At 37.9% G+C, this 17,526-nt stretch overlaps 1 protein-coding gene across 2 annotated transcripts in view; it reads left to right on the top strand.

The window, feature by feature from the left end:
* Positions 1-1,923: 1,923 nt before the first annotated feature.
* LOC106092977 (LIM/homeobox protein Lhx1) overlaps positions 1,924-17,526 on the top strand; it is a 233,623-nt gene continuing 218,020 nt past the window's right edge. For both annotated transcript variants that reach the window (XM_059366959.1, XM_059366958.1), the window contains exon 1: positions 1,924-2,827. In XM_059366959.1, coding sequence (XP_059222942.1) covers positions 2,785-2,827 — 43 coding nt within the window. In that variant the 5' untranslated portion in view covers positions 1,924-2,784. The remainder of the gene's footprint in view (positions 2,828-17,526) is intronic.

The following is a 17,526-nucleotide window of genomic DNA, read 5'->3' as shown; positions in this document are numbered from 1 at the left end:
TGGCCTCTATGCTCTTAAGACCCCCCATCATCGATGTACGCAGTTGGAAAAAAGAAAACGAAGAGTGGAGAGATAAAAAAACAGTACACCACATGGACATTCGTTTGGCATACCTTAGCATGTGCCAAAACGGAGTCTGTCCGTCCGCCCGTCCGTCTGTACAACAGCAAGTAAAATGTCACTTTTTGAAATGCCATTGGTTACTGCATAAACACACACACATATGTACATGCCCAGAGAATCCCAGCAACAACTCTCGCACCATCTTTTTTACATCACACAACTCAGTTGTCACGCTCCTTTGGCCAAGGCAAACAGACACATGCACAGGCATAACACAACACAACACTACTCGAATAAACACTTTGTGTTATTGTTGCTGTTTGCTCTCCGAGTTTATAACTGGGAAGAAGAGCAGAAAAAAATACTAAAAACCCCTCAACAGAACACACAAAAAAAAACAGCATTGCTCGAACAAGTTGCAATTTTGTGTGAGGGAGGGGGCAAACAGGCCGCAACAACACAACCAGCAACTCTTCAAAAAGAGCCTAGCATGTTGCTTAGCAACGCCCTCTAACCACAGCAGAAATGATGACTCCGTCTTGGGCAGATGTAACCGTAACATATGAGACAAGTCAACTTTTGAATTGAAAATGTCATCAACAGACTCCATTGCGATTTTTATGGTACAAAGAGAGAGAGAGAGAGAGAAATTTTCAAAGAGAGCATAAAAGAAAGGGAGAGCAATACTATTTTAAAAGATAAATAGAGTGGTTTGTGTCTTTCTTATTTTCGTAGAGGCCAATGTGTTTTTGCCTCTCTCTGAGAGTATATACATTTTAAGGGGAAAGTTTTATAGGCCTTCTTTGTTTAACTTTCATTCCCCAAAGTGTTAGAGTGGAAGAGCATGTTTTTTTTTAATTAATTGAGAGGTTGTACTATAATGGGTGGTTTTTCTACTACTGCTACTCAAGAGAGAGAGAGCCAGCCAACGTTATATGTGTTCATCAAAGTGTGTGTTTGTGATTAGGCCTTTGTGTTGTTGCTTTCAAACCGGTTGCGTTGTCATACCTGCTGTTCATTCTTGGCTACCATATGCGAGCAGCTGGCTTTGCGAGTGTGTGTCTATACACAGCAGCCCAGCGGCCACCTCTCTACCCAATATCACCACACCAACACACAGCAGCCAGCACACCACCAGCCAGCCAGGCCAGAGTACCATGAGTGAGTGAGTTTTGTTAGTTTTGTAGTGTTGGGCCGTTGCTTAAGGCATCCATCCATCCGTGTGCATTGCAGTCAAACAAAGTCTCGCGTGTTTAGTTTTCGTTTGACGTTCGCTCAGTGGTTACGTGGTTATAACAGTGCGTAGCGGAAGCACACAAAAATAAAAAGCCGCCCCGAAAATTTTCCAACGGTGGAAATATCGAAAATAAAATTTTTACGTGATTTTAGAAAACTAAGAAGCATTAAAAAAAATGAAAAATATGATGACCCTGGATTAAGTGAAAAATCTGCTCTGAATACCCCAGCCCTCATGAGAAACCCCTTATAAATATTTGTTGGGAATTTAAATGCCAGGCCTTTTACACATTTAAAGAGCTTCATTGTTTTTGTGTGAGTGTGTGTTTTAAGCATAAGCCTCAACTGAAAGTGCAAGTGCCAAGTGTAAATCAAAACAAAACCGCCAAAATAGCCTCCAAAGCTTTATAACGACTTGAGGAAAAACCTAAAAACGCCTTAGCTGCGTTACAAGTGTGTATGCGTGTGTGTGTGTGTGTGTTTACATGCTAAAGTATTTTTGTGTATGTGTTGAGTGTTAGAGCAACTGAACCTACCGGCTTTTGTCTGTGTAGCTAGATCACAAGAAATTAAGTCATTAATCCTTTCGGTAAGCGGCCATCCACACCCCTGCCTACTCGCTCCCCCCCCAACCCAACCAGCACCTTCATCAACGCAACAAAAACGCGCCACAATTAAATTACACTCTCTATGCATTAATACGCATATACTCCTCTTAAGACCCTCTTTCGCCACCATTAAGTCCAGGCAGCACCCTTTGTTAGAGGCCATAACAGAACATAGCCCACTGACGCCCCCTCCTCCATGACGTATAGCAAAATATAACTGGGCTGCTGCTCCGCCGTCGTCGTCGTCGTCGCCGCCGCCGCCGCTGCAGTTGTTGCTACTGATGAACATTTTTGCGCGCGCTAATTAACGTCAAAAAGTTTCCGTTTTTTTTCCAACTGTTGTGTTTTGAAAAAAGTTACAAAAAAAGAAAGCAAAAATTCTCGCGTTCCGCCGCTGTAATAGACGACACATTGCAACTTTTTGGAAGACCTGTTGTTGGCCGTACAAAAACAAAAAAATAAAACTTCAAAACAATAACGAAAAATTGAAATTTTATATGAAAGTTAGAGAAGGAAAACAAAAAGTGAATTTTAAATGAGTGACTAGTGTTAAAAATTTTGGAAAAAAAAATCGGCATCAGAAATTTTTTTTCTCTTGTTAACATAAAGTTTGTGTTGAAAGTGCAAGTGACTTTTAAAGTCCTTTAAGAGTTTTTTGTATTAACATCGCCATTGGTTATTGATACCAATTAGAAGCTGCCTTGCTGTAGTGCCACCAAGCGCCACTTTGGATATTTTAATTAAACCCGCCATTATCGACACTCACAAAATTCTCACCGAAGTCTCAAAAGCGCCCCTTAGGGCTGTCGCGTTGGCGTCATTTTTGGGCGACGGTTTCGCCGCCCTCAGTACGAGAGCACCGCCGGTCAAGGATCTAATGGCGTTCGGTTCAGTTTTACACAACAATCAGCACAATATAGGTGAGTGGAACAAAACAACAAAAAAATCAAATTAAAAAAAATTCAGAAAATACAAAAAGAAGATCAACTATTATGGAAAAACTGTTATTTTTCAGTGTTAGTTACAAAGACTTTAAAAATGTGAAAAAATTCGGCAAGGTTCAACCTCAAACACCCACCACCAAGGATTCTATGAAAAAATTGGTAAAAACGTATTGAGTTCCAGTTTGAGAGGAATGTAGAGATCGGTTTATATGGGAGCTATATCAGGCTATAGACCGACAGTTTGACATTACTTTCCATGGTTGTTGGAAGTCATAACAAAGCACTACGTACAAAATTTCAGCCAAATCTGAGGATTATTGCCGCAAGAGGATCCAGACCTTAGATCGAAAGATAAATTTATATGACAACTACATATATCAATCTAATCACCGATTTGTACCATGCTTGTCACAGGCAGCAGATGTCACAACAGAACACTAAATGCAAGGTTACCACAAAATGAGAAAATAATTGCGACTTTCAAGTGGTCAAGATGTTAAATCGAAAGATAAATTTATGTGGGAGGTATATCAGGTTATGCACCTATTTGGACCATGCTTAGCAATGTTGTTGAAAGTAGTAACAAAACACTGCGTGCAAAATTTCAGCCTAATCGGAATATAATTGCGGTTTCCAGGGGCTCTGGACCTCAGATCGGAAGATAGGTTTTAGGGAGCTATATCAGGTTATACACCGATTTGGACTATACTTGGTATGGTTGTTTCAGTATAATCAGACAATAATTGTGGCTTCCAGGGGCTCAAGATGTTAAACCAGGAGATACATTCATGTGGGATCTAAATATATCAGGCTGTGCACTGATTTCGACCATACTTGATACGAGTCATAAACGTCGCAACAGAACACTAAGCGCAAAATTTCAGCCTAAATGGATAACGGGCTTACAGGTGCTTCAGACACTTAGCATTGTTGTTGAAAGTCATAACAAAACACTACGTGCAAAATTTCAGACAAATCGGAGGATAATTGCGGCTTCCAGTAGATCAAGAACTTAGACCGGAAGATTGGTTTATATCAGGTTATGCACCGATTTGGACCATGATTTGCAAGAGTGTTGAAATTCTTTTCAGAAAACCAAAATTTCAGCATAATAAAATAATAATTGTGGCTTCAATGGGCTCAAAGCCTCAGATCGGAAGACAGGTTTATATGGGAGCTATATCAGCTTATACGCCGATTTGGATCAAAACTGGCACTGGTGTGGGATCATCACACCTATATACACGATGATCGGAAAATTATCGGTTCCCTTAAAAAAGTATCATCTTGGCCCTGTCTAGTGTTAAGTTCCTCTCCATAGGATATTTCTGCGTCTCGTCTGAAAATTAGATCCGCAAATCGTTCGTCCTTTGAATCCAAATGTATTTGCCATCCAACTACACAGGTAAATAGGTTCGTCATGAATGTTATGTTCGTTCTTATAACATTTTATTCATATATGTTATGAAAAGTTTTATAACATTTATGAAAAATCATAAATATAATGAAAATTTTCTATGAAAAAACATACATGTAAAGAAAATTTTCCTAATATTTATTATTTTTCATAGTAAAGGGTGATTTTTTAAGAGCTATAACGACAATTGACCGGTCCCGAAAGTGAAATAAAATATTCACCGAACTCGCCTCTCAATAATCCATTGTTACGCGGGCTGTGTGGCATATGGCACTGTCTTGTTGAAACCATATGTCATGCAAGTCAAGCTCTTGTATTTTGCACAAAAAAAGTTGGATATCATCTCACGATAGCGCTCACCATTCACAGTTGCGTTAATATTCGCGCTCTAAGAGATATACTTCAGGAAGCTCTACGTGCACCAGCAAAGTGGGCTACCGAAAGTGGTTTGGTTATAAATCCGTGCAAGGCAGAAGCAGTTCTTTTCAGCGGGAGATACAAGTTGCCTACAGTGGAACCTGTCTCCTTGGGTGGAGAGAATGATCCATTTAAAGAAAGCGCTGGACAGGAAATTAAACTTCAAATCCAATATTTTGGAAAGGGCAAGAAAGGCCACTCTTGCCCTATACACCTGCAAGAGAGGCATTGGCAAAAGTTGGGAGTTTAGACAGCGTGTCATGCATTGGGTATATACTGCAGTTGTCAGACCTAAAATGATATATGGTGTTGTGGTCTGATGGACGGCGCTTCGAAAGTCCATCTACTACTCAAAGTATGGCTTGTTTGTGCAAAGGATGGCTTGTTTGTGCACCATAGCCGCACTGAGGACGACACCATCTGATGCACTGAGTTTAATGCTTCATCTTATGCCTCTGGATATTGTGGCCACCCAAATTGCAGCGACCACTGCCGTATGGTTAAGGGAGCTTTCTCATTGGTCATTGAGGCCAAGGACGCTGTGTCATCCTTGATACAATATCCGATGTTCCAGGCAATGTGGATTACAGCCGCTTTTTGATAAAAGTTAAGGATACCTCTATCCCGATTGGAACTACGATATCCCTGGTAACAGAAGTTACATAGACTTCTATACGGATGGTTCCAAACTTAACGACCTGGTGTGCTTTGGGGTGTACTCTAAAGATCTAGAACTGGTCATATCGAAAAGGTTACCCAACCACTGAAATGTGTATCAAGCAGAGATCTTTGCAATTAAGGATGTGGTAAAATGACTAAGATACAATGTCATAACGACGTTTGGCATAAATATCTTCTCAGACAACCAGGCAGCCATTAAATCTCTGGAGAACGTATTTCTGAACTCAAAAACCGCCTTCGACTGTCTCAGATCTCTCAACGAGACGGCAGAATAGTTCAAAATTCACCTGTTCTGGGTGCCGGGCCACAGAGATATCCCAGGGAATTGTAAAGCAGATGAGCTTGCGAGTCTAGGAACTACCCTACACATTCCAGGGACACTAGAATCTGTGGGTATGTCTCTAGCGACAAGTAAGTAAAGTTTTCAGGACCACGCCCGAAGGACAACGAATGATAGATGGTCACAAAGAGGGTGTGTAAGCATTCCAAAACTATGTGGCCTAATCTAGACTTGAAGAGGTCTACTACTTTGCTGTCATTGGCTAGAACAGATGTCTCAGTCATTGTGCCCAATCGGAAAACATGCTGACAGACTGTAGGTTGCCAGCAACTATTTTCGCAGAAGCTGTAGGGACATCGAGGTAGAAGAGACCATAGAACACCTTCTGTGTGTGTGTCCCGCACTAGCAGAAGGAGTTCCACTTTAGGTTCTCATTTCTTTGAGAACCTGTCTGATGTAGTGGTAAAACAAACCACTAAACGAGCGTAAACTGTTTAAACCAGTGTTACTAAAAAGATAATAGCTAAAAAATCACCCTTTAAATATAAATGTTTCATACATATATATATATGAAGTAAGTTTCATAAATGTTATGACAAGTTTCTTTGGGGCAAAATTATATTTTTTTTTTTCATATATGTTATGACAAAATCATTAATATCATGAACATTTTTCTTTCTATGTAGTAATCCCTTATCCCTAAGTTTTCTTCAATCGGTGGCAACATTATGACTAAGTCTGGTGGTACGAGTGCATAGTGTCGGTATACTTAATAGAGCCGGGAAAATGTGGATGGCACTGTCAATATTTTATTTGTATACCCACTACCATGGAATGGGAGTATACTAAACTATAGCAGAATCCATGGAAGTGGATTCCCAAGATTCGGCCCGGCCGAACTTAGCACGCTGTTACATATTTTATGAGTCATTTTTACAATCTATGTTCGATTATGTTTTTCAACAAACGGGCATTCATTTCAATTAAAGTTAAAATATTGCTAACTTCTCCTTACAGAAGTTCATTGCCCAGTTGACCTCAATTTGTTACATCTAGCCACCATTCATTGATTTGTTAAACAATTTAAAAAAACACTTTTATTGCAAATTTTTTTTTTTGTTTGTTTCTTGTGTGTGTGCATTTCCGTTGTTTTTTCTCCAGAAGTTGCAAATATCTTTGTTTTCGAACTTTTGAACTTGAAAATGTTTCCATACAGTCATTGATGGGTCTTCTTAGATGCATGGCTTTTTTTAGGAGAAATAGTTTTTGTGAAAGGATTTTGTGAAAACGAAGGACAATGATGCAATAGTTTATGAGTGAGTTGTTTATGAATCCCAAGAATTCAAGTAGATTGGACTGTTAACAACTTTAATGTAGAAAAAAAAAATTAGGAGAATGTTTAAAATTTTTTCATTAAATTGCATTTTAAAAATTTTGCATTATTAGAAAAAAAAATCTATTATTTTATAAGTAAATATTTCTTTAGAATAAGAAAAATTATGTCTTTGCTTAAAAGATATGTAAAAAATAAAGTAAAAGAAAAAATAAAGTAAAAAAATATTACAACTTTTTAAGAAAAATATTCTTACGGTGAAAGAATTTTTACTTTATATTAAGGAATTTTTGTCTTATGGTTAGTATATATGGACTTAAGTTTATGGACGACTTCGTTATCTTCATGTATTCCTTCTTTGGCTTGAAATCATTGCAAAAACACTTTGGCTAAGAAAATTGTGTTATTTTAGTAGGTTTTTTTCTGTATATACTAAGCATGGAGTTAAAATTTGCTACAGATATCTCCTAAGTTAAATTTTTATACCCTCCACCATAGGTTGGGGGTATACTAATTTCGTCATTCTGTTTGTAACTACCCGAAATATTCGTCTGAAACCCCATACATATTCTTGATCGTCGTGACATTTTATGTCTATCTAACCATGTCCGTCCGTCTGTCCGTTCATCCGTCCGTCTGCCTGTCGAAAGCACGCTAACTTTCGAAGGAGAAAAGCTTTGCACAAATACTTCTTATTAATGCAGGTCGGTTGGGATTGTAAATGGGCCATATCGGTCCATGTTTTGATATAGCTGCCATAGATGCCGATCTTGGGTCTTGACTTCTTGAGCCTCTAGAGGGCGCAATTCTTATCCGATTGAAATGAAAATTTGCTCGACGTGTTTTTTTATGACATCCAACAACTGTGCCAAGTATGGTTTAAATGGCTCCATAACCTTATATAGCTGTCATATAAACCGATCTTGGGTCTTGATTTCTTGAGCCTCTAGAGGGCGCAATTCATATCCGATTGGAATGGAACTTTGCACGAAGTATTCTGTTATGATATCTAACAATTTTGCCAAGTATGGTTCAAATCGGATCATAACCTGATATAGCTGTCATATAAACTGATCTGGGGACTTAACTTCATTAGCCACTATAGGGCGCAATTCTTATCTGTTTTTTAGGTTTTTTAGTGTGTTAAAAATTTAATTTTTATGTCGCATGTGTTTTTCTGTGAATGTTTCTGTTTTTAATCTTTCCTGCTGCACCCATGTTACAAGACTGACCAAAGTGTTTTAATCTCATCAGCCCCTTCTAGAGGCTTAAACACTGAGATAAAGACCACTGGCTTTGGCGAAAGACTAGCCTAAATCCTTTTCATAATAGAAATCGATGAATGTGCTGCCTTGGTTACTTCTCGCTTTGTACCTGGAACTTTTGTCAGTGATCCCTACATTGATAGGTATAACACTTGGTATTATTTTGTCAACTTACTATGCCGTTTAAGCCTAGGCTTTAATCAATGATTACTTAAAGCCATCACCTGCAGAATGTAAAATTATTTTAAAGGCAATATAGAGGGTTTTGAGGCAATATATAAGACAATTTGTGGCCGTTGCTATAAATAATATGACAATTGAAGATAATATTTAAATCAATTTTTGTCTCTTATAATGTCAAGTTTTAGGAAAAAATTTACTTATCAAAAGTCAACAAACTGCAAAAGTCTAATAAAATTGGTTTTGAAAAACCATTTTAAGCGAGATTTGTGGAAAAATGTTCAATGCCTTTTAGCATTTGATGCTTTCTATATGTAAAACAAATAAAAGCGCGTTTAATTTAGCCGGGCCGAATATTATGCACCCTCCTCGAAGGATCGCATTTGACACGTTCTTTGAATGACTTTGTTTTAATACATACACTTTTAAAATTTCAGCCAAATAAATGCGCCCTCTAGAGGCTGAAGAAGTCAAATCGGTAGATGGGTTAATATATAAACCGGCGGTATAAAATTTGGCTTCAGGAAATTACATCCAAAATCTAAAATGCAAATATGCTTCAAACAAACTATTGGGTTGCCCAAAAAGTAATTGGGGATTTTTTAAAAGAAAGTAAATGCATTTTTAATAAAACTTAGAATGAACTTTAATCAAATATACTTTTTTACACTTTTTTTCTAAAGCAAGCTAAAAGTAACAGCTGATAACTGACAGAAGAAAGAATGCAATTACAGAGTCACAAGCTGTGAAAAAATTTGTCAACGCCGACTATAAGAAAAATCCGCAATTACTTTTTGGGCAACCCAATAGTTTCAAAAATCGCGTGATTTTCATAATTACCGACTGCGGCACTTTTTCAAAAAAAAAAAAGATTGAAAAATATTTTTTAAAACTCTTGCAATTTTTGAAAATATTTTTTTCGCTAGCAGTGCGTTTTGCTTGTTCCGAAAATTTACAAATATTTCGAAAAATTGCGAGATATTTTGGAAATGTTATTTTTGCATACGGCGTAATTTTGTTTAAAATCATTTCAAGAATATTCGAAAAATCGCGCGATTTTTTAAAATATTTTTTGCAGGCGTCGCTTTTAGCTTTTTTGAGAATATATTTCGCCAGCGGCGTTTTTTGACGCTTAAAAAAAAAAAAATAAATGTATTTTCTAAAACTTGCGCATTTTTTAAGAATATATGGGAGTGCTTTTGCTTTAAAAAAACAAAATTAAGACCCCTGCGGCAGTGCTTTTTTCCTTTTTTCTTTATAACAAATTCAAAAATATTTTGAAAAAATCGCACGATTTTTAAAAAAACATTCCTAGCAAGAGGTGTCTCTACCTCTTGGTAGGGAAGTTTTAACACGGCAGGATGTCATACAAATGTAGCCAGCATTAGTAAGGAGATAACCACCGCTGAAAATTTTGTTGATGTTTTGTTGATGCCGGAATTTGTACCCAGGGGTCCGGCGTCGTAGGCGGACACGCTAACCTCTGGCCCACGGTGGCCTGCTCTTTTATGCTTTTTTCAAAAAATCGCGATTTTTGAACAAAAAAAAATTGTTTCCGCTGCGGCGCTTTTTGCTTTTTTTTATATCATCCACCATAGGATGGGGGGTATACTAATTTCGAAGTTCGAATATCACACCCCTAATATACACTGTAAACAACAACAAATTTGTTGAGTTGATTATGCACACTCTAGTTGCATGTTGGTGTTTGGGGTACAATTGCATCATGAAAATAACCCCAAATTCTAAATAGCAATTTGACCCCAATTTGTTTTGTGGTAATTTTTCAAAATGAAAAAGAACCCCTAGTAAAGGGCTTATTTCCAATTTCAATTTGAGGCACATTTGTTTAGAACCCACTATCGTACTTGGCACGGCAGTTGAAAGCTGTAGCAAAACTGTTCTTTCAAAATTTCAACCAAATCGGGTGGCAATAGCGCCATCTAGTGGCTTAAGAAGTCAAATCTGAAGATCGGTTTACATGGCAGCTATATCAGGTTATGGACCGATTTGGACCATACTTGGCACATATGTTGGAAATCAAGATAAAACACTTTATGCAAAATTTCAGCCAAAGCGGATAAGAATAGCGCCCTCTAGAGGCTAAAGAATTCCAAATCCAAGATCAGTTTATATGGCAGCTATATCAGGTTATGGACCGATTTGGACCATACTTGGCACAGTTGTTGGAAGTCAAGACAAAGCACATTGTGCAAAATTTCAGCCAAATCGGATAAGAATAGCGCCCTCTAGAGGCTAAAGAATTCCAAATCGGAGATCAGTTTGTATGACAGCTACATCAAAACATGGACCGATATAGCGATTTTACTATCCCAACAGACCTGCACTAATGAGAAGTATTTGAGGAAAATTTCAAGTACCTAGCTTTACTCCTTCAGAAGTTAGGGTGGTTTGGACAAATGGACCGGCGGACAGATGAATGGATGGACAGACGAACGGGCATGGCTAAATCGACTTAAAATGTAATGACGATCAAGAGTATATATTGGGTTGCCCAAAAAGTAATTGCGGATTTTTCATATAGTCGGCGTTGACAAATTTTCCACAGCTTGTGACTCTGTAATTGCATTCTTTCTTCTGTCAGTTATCAGCTGTTACTTTTAGCGTGATTTAGAAAAAAAGTGTAAAAAAAGTATATTTGATTAAAGTTTATTCTAAGTTTTATTAAAAATGCATTTACTTTCTTTTAAAAAATCCGCAATTACTTTTTGGGCAACCCAATATATTTTATAGGGTCTTAGAAGAATATTTAGAGGTGTTGCAAACGGTATGAGGAATTTAGTATACCCCCATCTTATGGTGGTGGGAATACTACGTCTAATATATAGATGCTTTAAATAATGAATCTATGATGTAAAATCGGACATGGAAATCGAGGTTCACGCTTTATTGATTTAATTGACCAGTTTGAAAATATAAAGCCAAAGCTTTTGAATAAACGATTTGATGCTTCCCCTTTCAACTTAAACTTTTATAACAGCAAAGTTAAAGATTATCATCTTAAAAAGGTTAAGACCTTTCAAACGAACCATTTTCACACCTATGTAAATTATTCAAACTTTTTTTTTTTTTTGCCACACATATCTCAGGGGATTATATCTAAAAAAACAATGGCTTTATTTAAAACTAAAATTCTAGTTAGTATGGATAATGCCTTACATTTTATTTTAACTAAAACCCACAACTATACTAAAGTAGCCATACGTAAAGCCCAAACATCGCGTAGGCTTCATAAATATTTATGCGAGAGATGTTAAAACTTTTAGCTGCTGCTTACTTACCTCCATAGCAGCTCCTACTTTAGTTTGTTTTGTTTGCTCAGAGTTGTTTTGCACAAAACGTGAAAGAAAAAGTTTGCGACATTTAGTTGAAATCAAGTGTCAAAAACAATTCTCCAACTTTTGGTTCATTGGCATGTTGTTATGCAGTAGCTTGGCATGCCAACAACAGCCTCAACAGCAACAACTGGCTAAGGGGGCCAGTTAAGTGTCAAAAGATGCAGCAAAATCTATGGACGCCCTAACTATTTTCAAAGTCAATAGTTTACAACAATTTGCTGGGGAAGGACATTTTTTTAATTTGAGCCCCATATTGCCAGGGTCGGTAAATATGAACCGTTTGGGTGGTGTTTTGGTTTTTGAAAATAGATATCAAATTCGTTCTTAACCCTCAAATACCGTTGATTTGAGCTCTAATTTGCCATAGTCGCCCCACTCCCAAATACCCTCAATGGGCATATTGTCAAATAGGTTAAAATTTGCGTTCAAGTCTAGGTGGCGCTTTTCCTCCTAAAGATGCGTCAAGTGGGTCATTTGACCCATTATGACAATATGGGACCCAAATGAAAGCTTTCTGAGAGAGTAAAAAACGAATTTGATATCCAATTTTGGAGCCATGTGTTTGGGGGAATATGAAGTTCAGTTTAGTGGGTGACGCCCTAAAGCACCTTCTAAAATGAACTTCATGTCCCCCCAAACACTTGGCCCTAAATTGGATATCAAATTCGTTTTCTACTCTCAAATAGCTTTCATTTGAGTCCCATATTGTCATAATGGGTCAAATGACCCACTTGACGCATCTTTAGGAGGAAAAGTGCCACCTAGACTTAAACTCAAATTTTAATGTCATATTCGTAATCTACTCCAAAATACCTTTCATTTGAGTCCCATATAGCCATGGTCAGCTTATATGCCCATTTGGGGGTATTTGGGGGTGTGGCGACCTCCCATTATTTGGACCTAATTTTGTATGCCATATTTGTAGTCTAATGCCGAATATTTTTCATTTGAGTCCCATATTGATAGGAACACCGAATATATCTGTATAGAGATGTTTTGGGGTTGGGGCGACCCGCTGGGTATTTGGATCAAAATTTTAATACGATATTCGTTATCTAGTCTCCAATACCTTTAATTTGATAACCATAGTGTGCCCATCGGTCCACTTTTGGTTTTGGGTTGCGTTTTTGGGGTAAGGGGGACGGACCCCAGAGGCCCCCATCCGATATCTGAAAACTACATAGCCTATGTTTCCTTCCAGACAAACATACACAATCTATGAAAATTTTTATAAAATCGATTCAGCCAAGTATCATATAGTCATAATGGGTCTAATGGCGTATTTAAGGGGTGGCGTGACCCCCTATACTTCGAGCTGATTTTGTAAGCCAGATTCGTAATCTACTCCCGAATACCTTTCATTTGAGACCCATATTGACATGAACGTCCAATATGTCTGTTTGGGGGACTTTTGGGGTTGGGGCGGCCCGATGGGTATTTAGACTCAAATTTCAATACCATATTCGAATTCTACACTCCAACACCTTTCATTTGATACCTATATTGTCCCGATTGGTCCACTTTTGATTTTGGTTTGTATTTTTGGCATAAGGGGAGGGTCCGTCCCCCTTGCGATACCGAAAAATTGTATAGCCTATGTTCCTTCCAGACCAACCTACAAAATTTCGAGAAAATCGGTTCTACCGGTTTTCAGTCTATACAAACCGAGTGCCATATATCCGTGATTGGCTAATGTGCCCATTTTGGGCGTTTTTGTAGGGGTGGAGTGACCCCCTATACTTTGACATGAATTTGTATGCCAGATTCGTTATCTACTCCCGCATACTTTCCCGATCGGTCCATTTTTGATTTTGGGTGGTGTTGTTGGTAACGGTGGAGTTATCAAAAAATTATGAAGCCTGTTCCTACTACCTGACAATAATCGTATTCTACTCCCGAAAACTTTTCATTTGAGTCCCATATTGTCATGATCGTCCAAAAAACCTATTTTAGGGGGTTTTGGGGTTGGGGCGCCCCCCAGGTACTTGGACCCAACTTTTATTATGAAATTCCTTCTCTACTCTTGAATACCTTTCATTTGAATCCCATATTGTCCCGATCGGTCGACTTTTATTTTTGGATATTACTTTTGGGATAAGGGGGAGGGTCCGCCCCCCTTCCGATATCAAAAAATTATATGTGACAATTTCAAGTTAATCGGTTCATCCGTTTTTGAACAAATAAACAAACCGACAAACAAATAAACACAAATTCAATTTTAATACCCTCCACCATAGGATGGGGGTATACTAATTTAACACCTCGAAATATGCGTCTAAGACCTCATAAAGTGTATCTATTCTTGATCGTCATGTCATTTTAAGTCGATCTAGCCATGTCCGTCCGTCCGTCCGTCTGTCGAAAGCACGCTAACTTTCGAAGGAGTGAAGCTAGCCGCTTGAAATTTTGCACAAATACTTTATATAAGTGTAGTTCGGTTAGGATTGTAAATGGGCCAAATCGGTGCATGTTTTGATATAGCTGCCATATAAACCGATCTTGGATCTTGACTACTTGAGCCTTTAGAGGGCGCAATTCTTAACCGATTTTATTAAAATTTTGCATGTAGTGTTTCGGTAGTACTTCCTACAACTACGCTAAGTATGGTTTAAATCGGTCCATGTTTTGATATAGCTGCCATATAAACCGACCTTGGGTCTTGACTTCTTGAGCCTCTAGAGGGCGCAATTCTTATCCGATTGGAATGAAATTTAGCACGACGTGTTTCGCTATGACTTTCAACAACTGTGTCAAGTATGGTTCAAATCGGTTCATAACCTGATATAGCTGCCATATAAACCGATCTTGGGTCTTGACTTCTTCAGCCTCTAGAGGGCGCAATTCTCGTCCGATTTGACTGAAATTTTGCACGCGGTAATTTGGTATCACTTCCAACAACTGCGCTAAGTATGGTTCAAATCGGTCCATGTTTTGGTATAGCTGTCGTATAAACCGATCCTGGATCTGGACTTCTTGAGTTTCTAGAGTTTCTAGAGGGCGCAATTCTCGTCCGATTTCGCTGAAATTTTGCATGATGTGTTTTATTATGACTTCCAACAACTGTGCTTAGTATGGTTGAAATCGGTTCATAACCAGATATAGCTGCCATATAAACCGATCTGGGATCTTGACTTCTTTAGCCTCTAGAGGGCGCAATTGTCATCCGATTTGATTGAAATTTTGTACAACGGCTTCTCTCATGACTCTCAACATACGTGTCTAATATGGTCTGAATCGATCAATAGCTTGATACAGCTCCCATATAAGCCTATCTCCCGATTTTGCTTCTTGAGCCCCTACAAGCCGTAATTCTTATCCGAATGAACTGAAATATTACACAATGACTTTTAGAATGTTCAGCATTCATTTATGGTCCGAATGGGACCATAACTTGATATAGCTCCAATAGCATATCAGTTCTTCTTTAATATTCGCATATTGCGCATAGAACTCGACAAAAGCGATCCATGGTGGAGAGTATATAAGATCCGGGCCGGCCGCTCTTACTTTTTAAATATTGTAGTAGTTGGCAACGCTATTCTTAAACGTCCATTAGTGAATATCAAAAGCCATATTTTTATTTTTTTCCTTTAAAAAAAAAATACAACAGCGAAACACATCCAGATATTTGGCTACTTTAATGACCCCCTACAACACTTAAATCCATGCTGCTGATCTCAAGGCTTGAAGGTAGTCTTGAAACTCTTAAAATCGTTCGACTATTTCCAGGGTCATAAATAAAACTGTCTGCCAAAGAAAACTCGCGGTTAGGCATAAATCCAACGTAAAAGCCTTTTTAAAAGGATTATTCAACAGATTAAAAAAAGAGGCTTTTTTGCCTCTTTCAGGGCATACAAATCCTTTTTTTTTTTGGTTCAAATAAAGCCCAGACTAAGAAGGCATGTAAGCATGTGCTACCGCATAGACAGTTTAAGGCAGGCCTAGCTTGGTTGTTTACTTCGCTTTTGTAAAATTTTTGTGCCCTGGCATAAGAATGAAAAATCATAAATTTTCTCTCTTTTTTTTGAAAATTTGACCATGAAAAGCCAAAAAACGCTTAAAATGGAAATGAGATTTCGTCAGCTTTGTTGTTGGCCAAATGTTGTTACATCTTCTGAACTTTACAACGCCTTCTGTTTATTTGTTGAAAAGCTGTAAAATTTTATGGACTTCCTTCCCTCGGCAAAAGCTTATAATGTCTGGGTGAAGGATGAAGGTTGCTTTGGTATGAAAAGGTTAAGGAATGGGAGAAGAAAATTTCAAACAGTGGCTTAAACTAAGACAATGTTTGCTCGAATCTATTACCTTCGCCAAAAAAAATCCTTAAAAACGGCAAGAAAATATTAAAGTGCATGGAAATCGCTTCATTTTTAACCCATAAACGCCAAATGGGTAGAAAAATTCCCAGGAATAGAGGTGTCCTATAAAAATTTTAACTCGAGTTAGGTTAAGTCATCCCAATGCAGTTTTCACTGACATAAAATGGACGAATGAAACTATTGAAAAAAATTTCCCTATATATTGGGTTGCCCAAAAAGTAATTGCGGATTTTTTAAAAGAAAGTAAATGCATTTTTAATAAATCTTAGAATGAACTTTAATCAAATATACTTTTTTTACACTTTTTTTTTAAAGCAAGCTAAAAGTAACAGCTGATAACTGACAGAAGAAAGAATACAATTACAGAGTCACAAGCTGTGAAAAAATTTGTCAACGCCGACTATATGAAAAATCCGCAATTACTTTTTGGGCAACCCTATAAAGTCATGTTTTGGAGGAAAATTGGCTTGTCCTAAGTCCGCAATTTTTTATAACTCAAGAATTCAAACAAAAATAATCTGAAAATTGTTGAGAGTGTCTAGAAGCCGTTTTCGGGCAAATGCAGTAATTTGAAGGTTTCTATATTCCAACAGGTAAAAGCGTGCTAAGTTCGGCCGGGCCGAATATTATATACCCTCTACCATGGGTCGCATTTGTCGTGTTCTTTGACGGACTTTTTCAAATAGAAAAAGACCAGTCAAAAAAAAAAAAACAACACCTCCTAAAGTACAGGCAAATCGATTAATAATTGCGACCTCCAGAGGCTCAAAAATTCAAACTGGGAAGTCGGACTAAATGACAGGTATATCAGGTTATATACCGATTTAGACCATACTTAGAAACGTTGTTGGAAGTCATAACAAAACACTACGTGCAAAATTTCAGCCTAAACACTAAATTGGTATAAAATTTTGAGGTCAAATTACCTGGGGGGACGCCCCATCCCAAAACCCACTCGGACGGGCATGTGTACCGATTGGGACAATATTGGTATCAAACGAAGGGTATTTAAGAGTAGAGTATGAACTTGGTATACAAATTTCACCCTAAGTGAAAATAAGTGAATCCTTGGTGTCTAAGGGGCCTCACCACCCCCCAAACCCCCCGGAGGACATAATTATCAATTGGGACAAAACGGATTTCAAATAATAGGTGTTTGGAAGTTGAGTACACACATCTGATATAAGAATTTCGTTCAAGGTGTATACGGGGCCTCCCCAACCCCAAAACCCCTTAAACGGGCATGAATGTCCAACGTCACAAAATGGGTATCAAACGAAAGTTCTTTGGCAGTTGACTACGGATCTGGTATACATGTTTGGGATAGAGTCTGCGACCGGCCCACTCACTAAATACCCTTCAATAGCACATTTAGTTCGAGCGGGATAATATATGAATTAAAAGAAAGGTCTATGTCAGTAGAG

This window comes from Stomoxys calcitrans, chromosome 4 (genome assembly GCF_963082655.1).
Source record: "Stomoxys calcitrans chromosome 4, idStoCalc2.1, whole genome shotgun sequence".
Taxonomy (NCBI): Eukaryota; Metazoa; Arthropoda; class Insecta; order Diptera; family Muscidae; genus Stomoxys; species Stomoxys calcitrans.
Note: the sequence above shows the minus strand (reverse complement) of the source record. Positions and strands in the feature narration are given on the sequence as shown.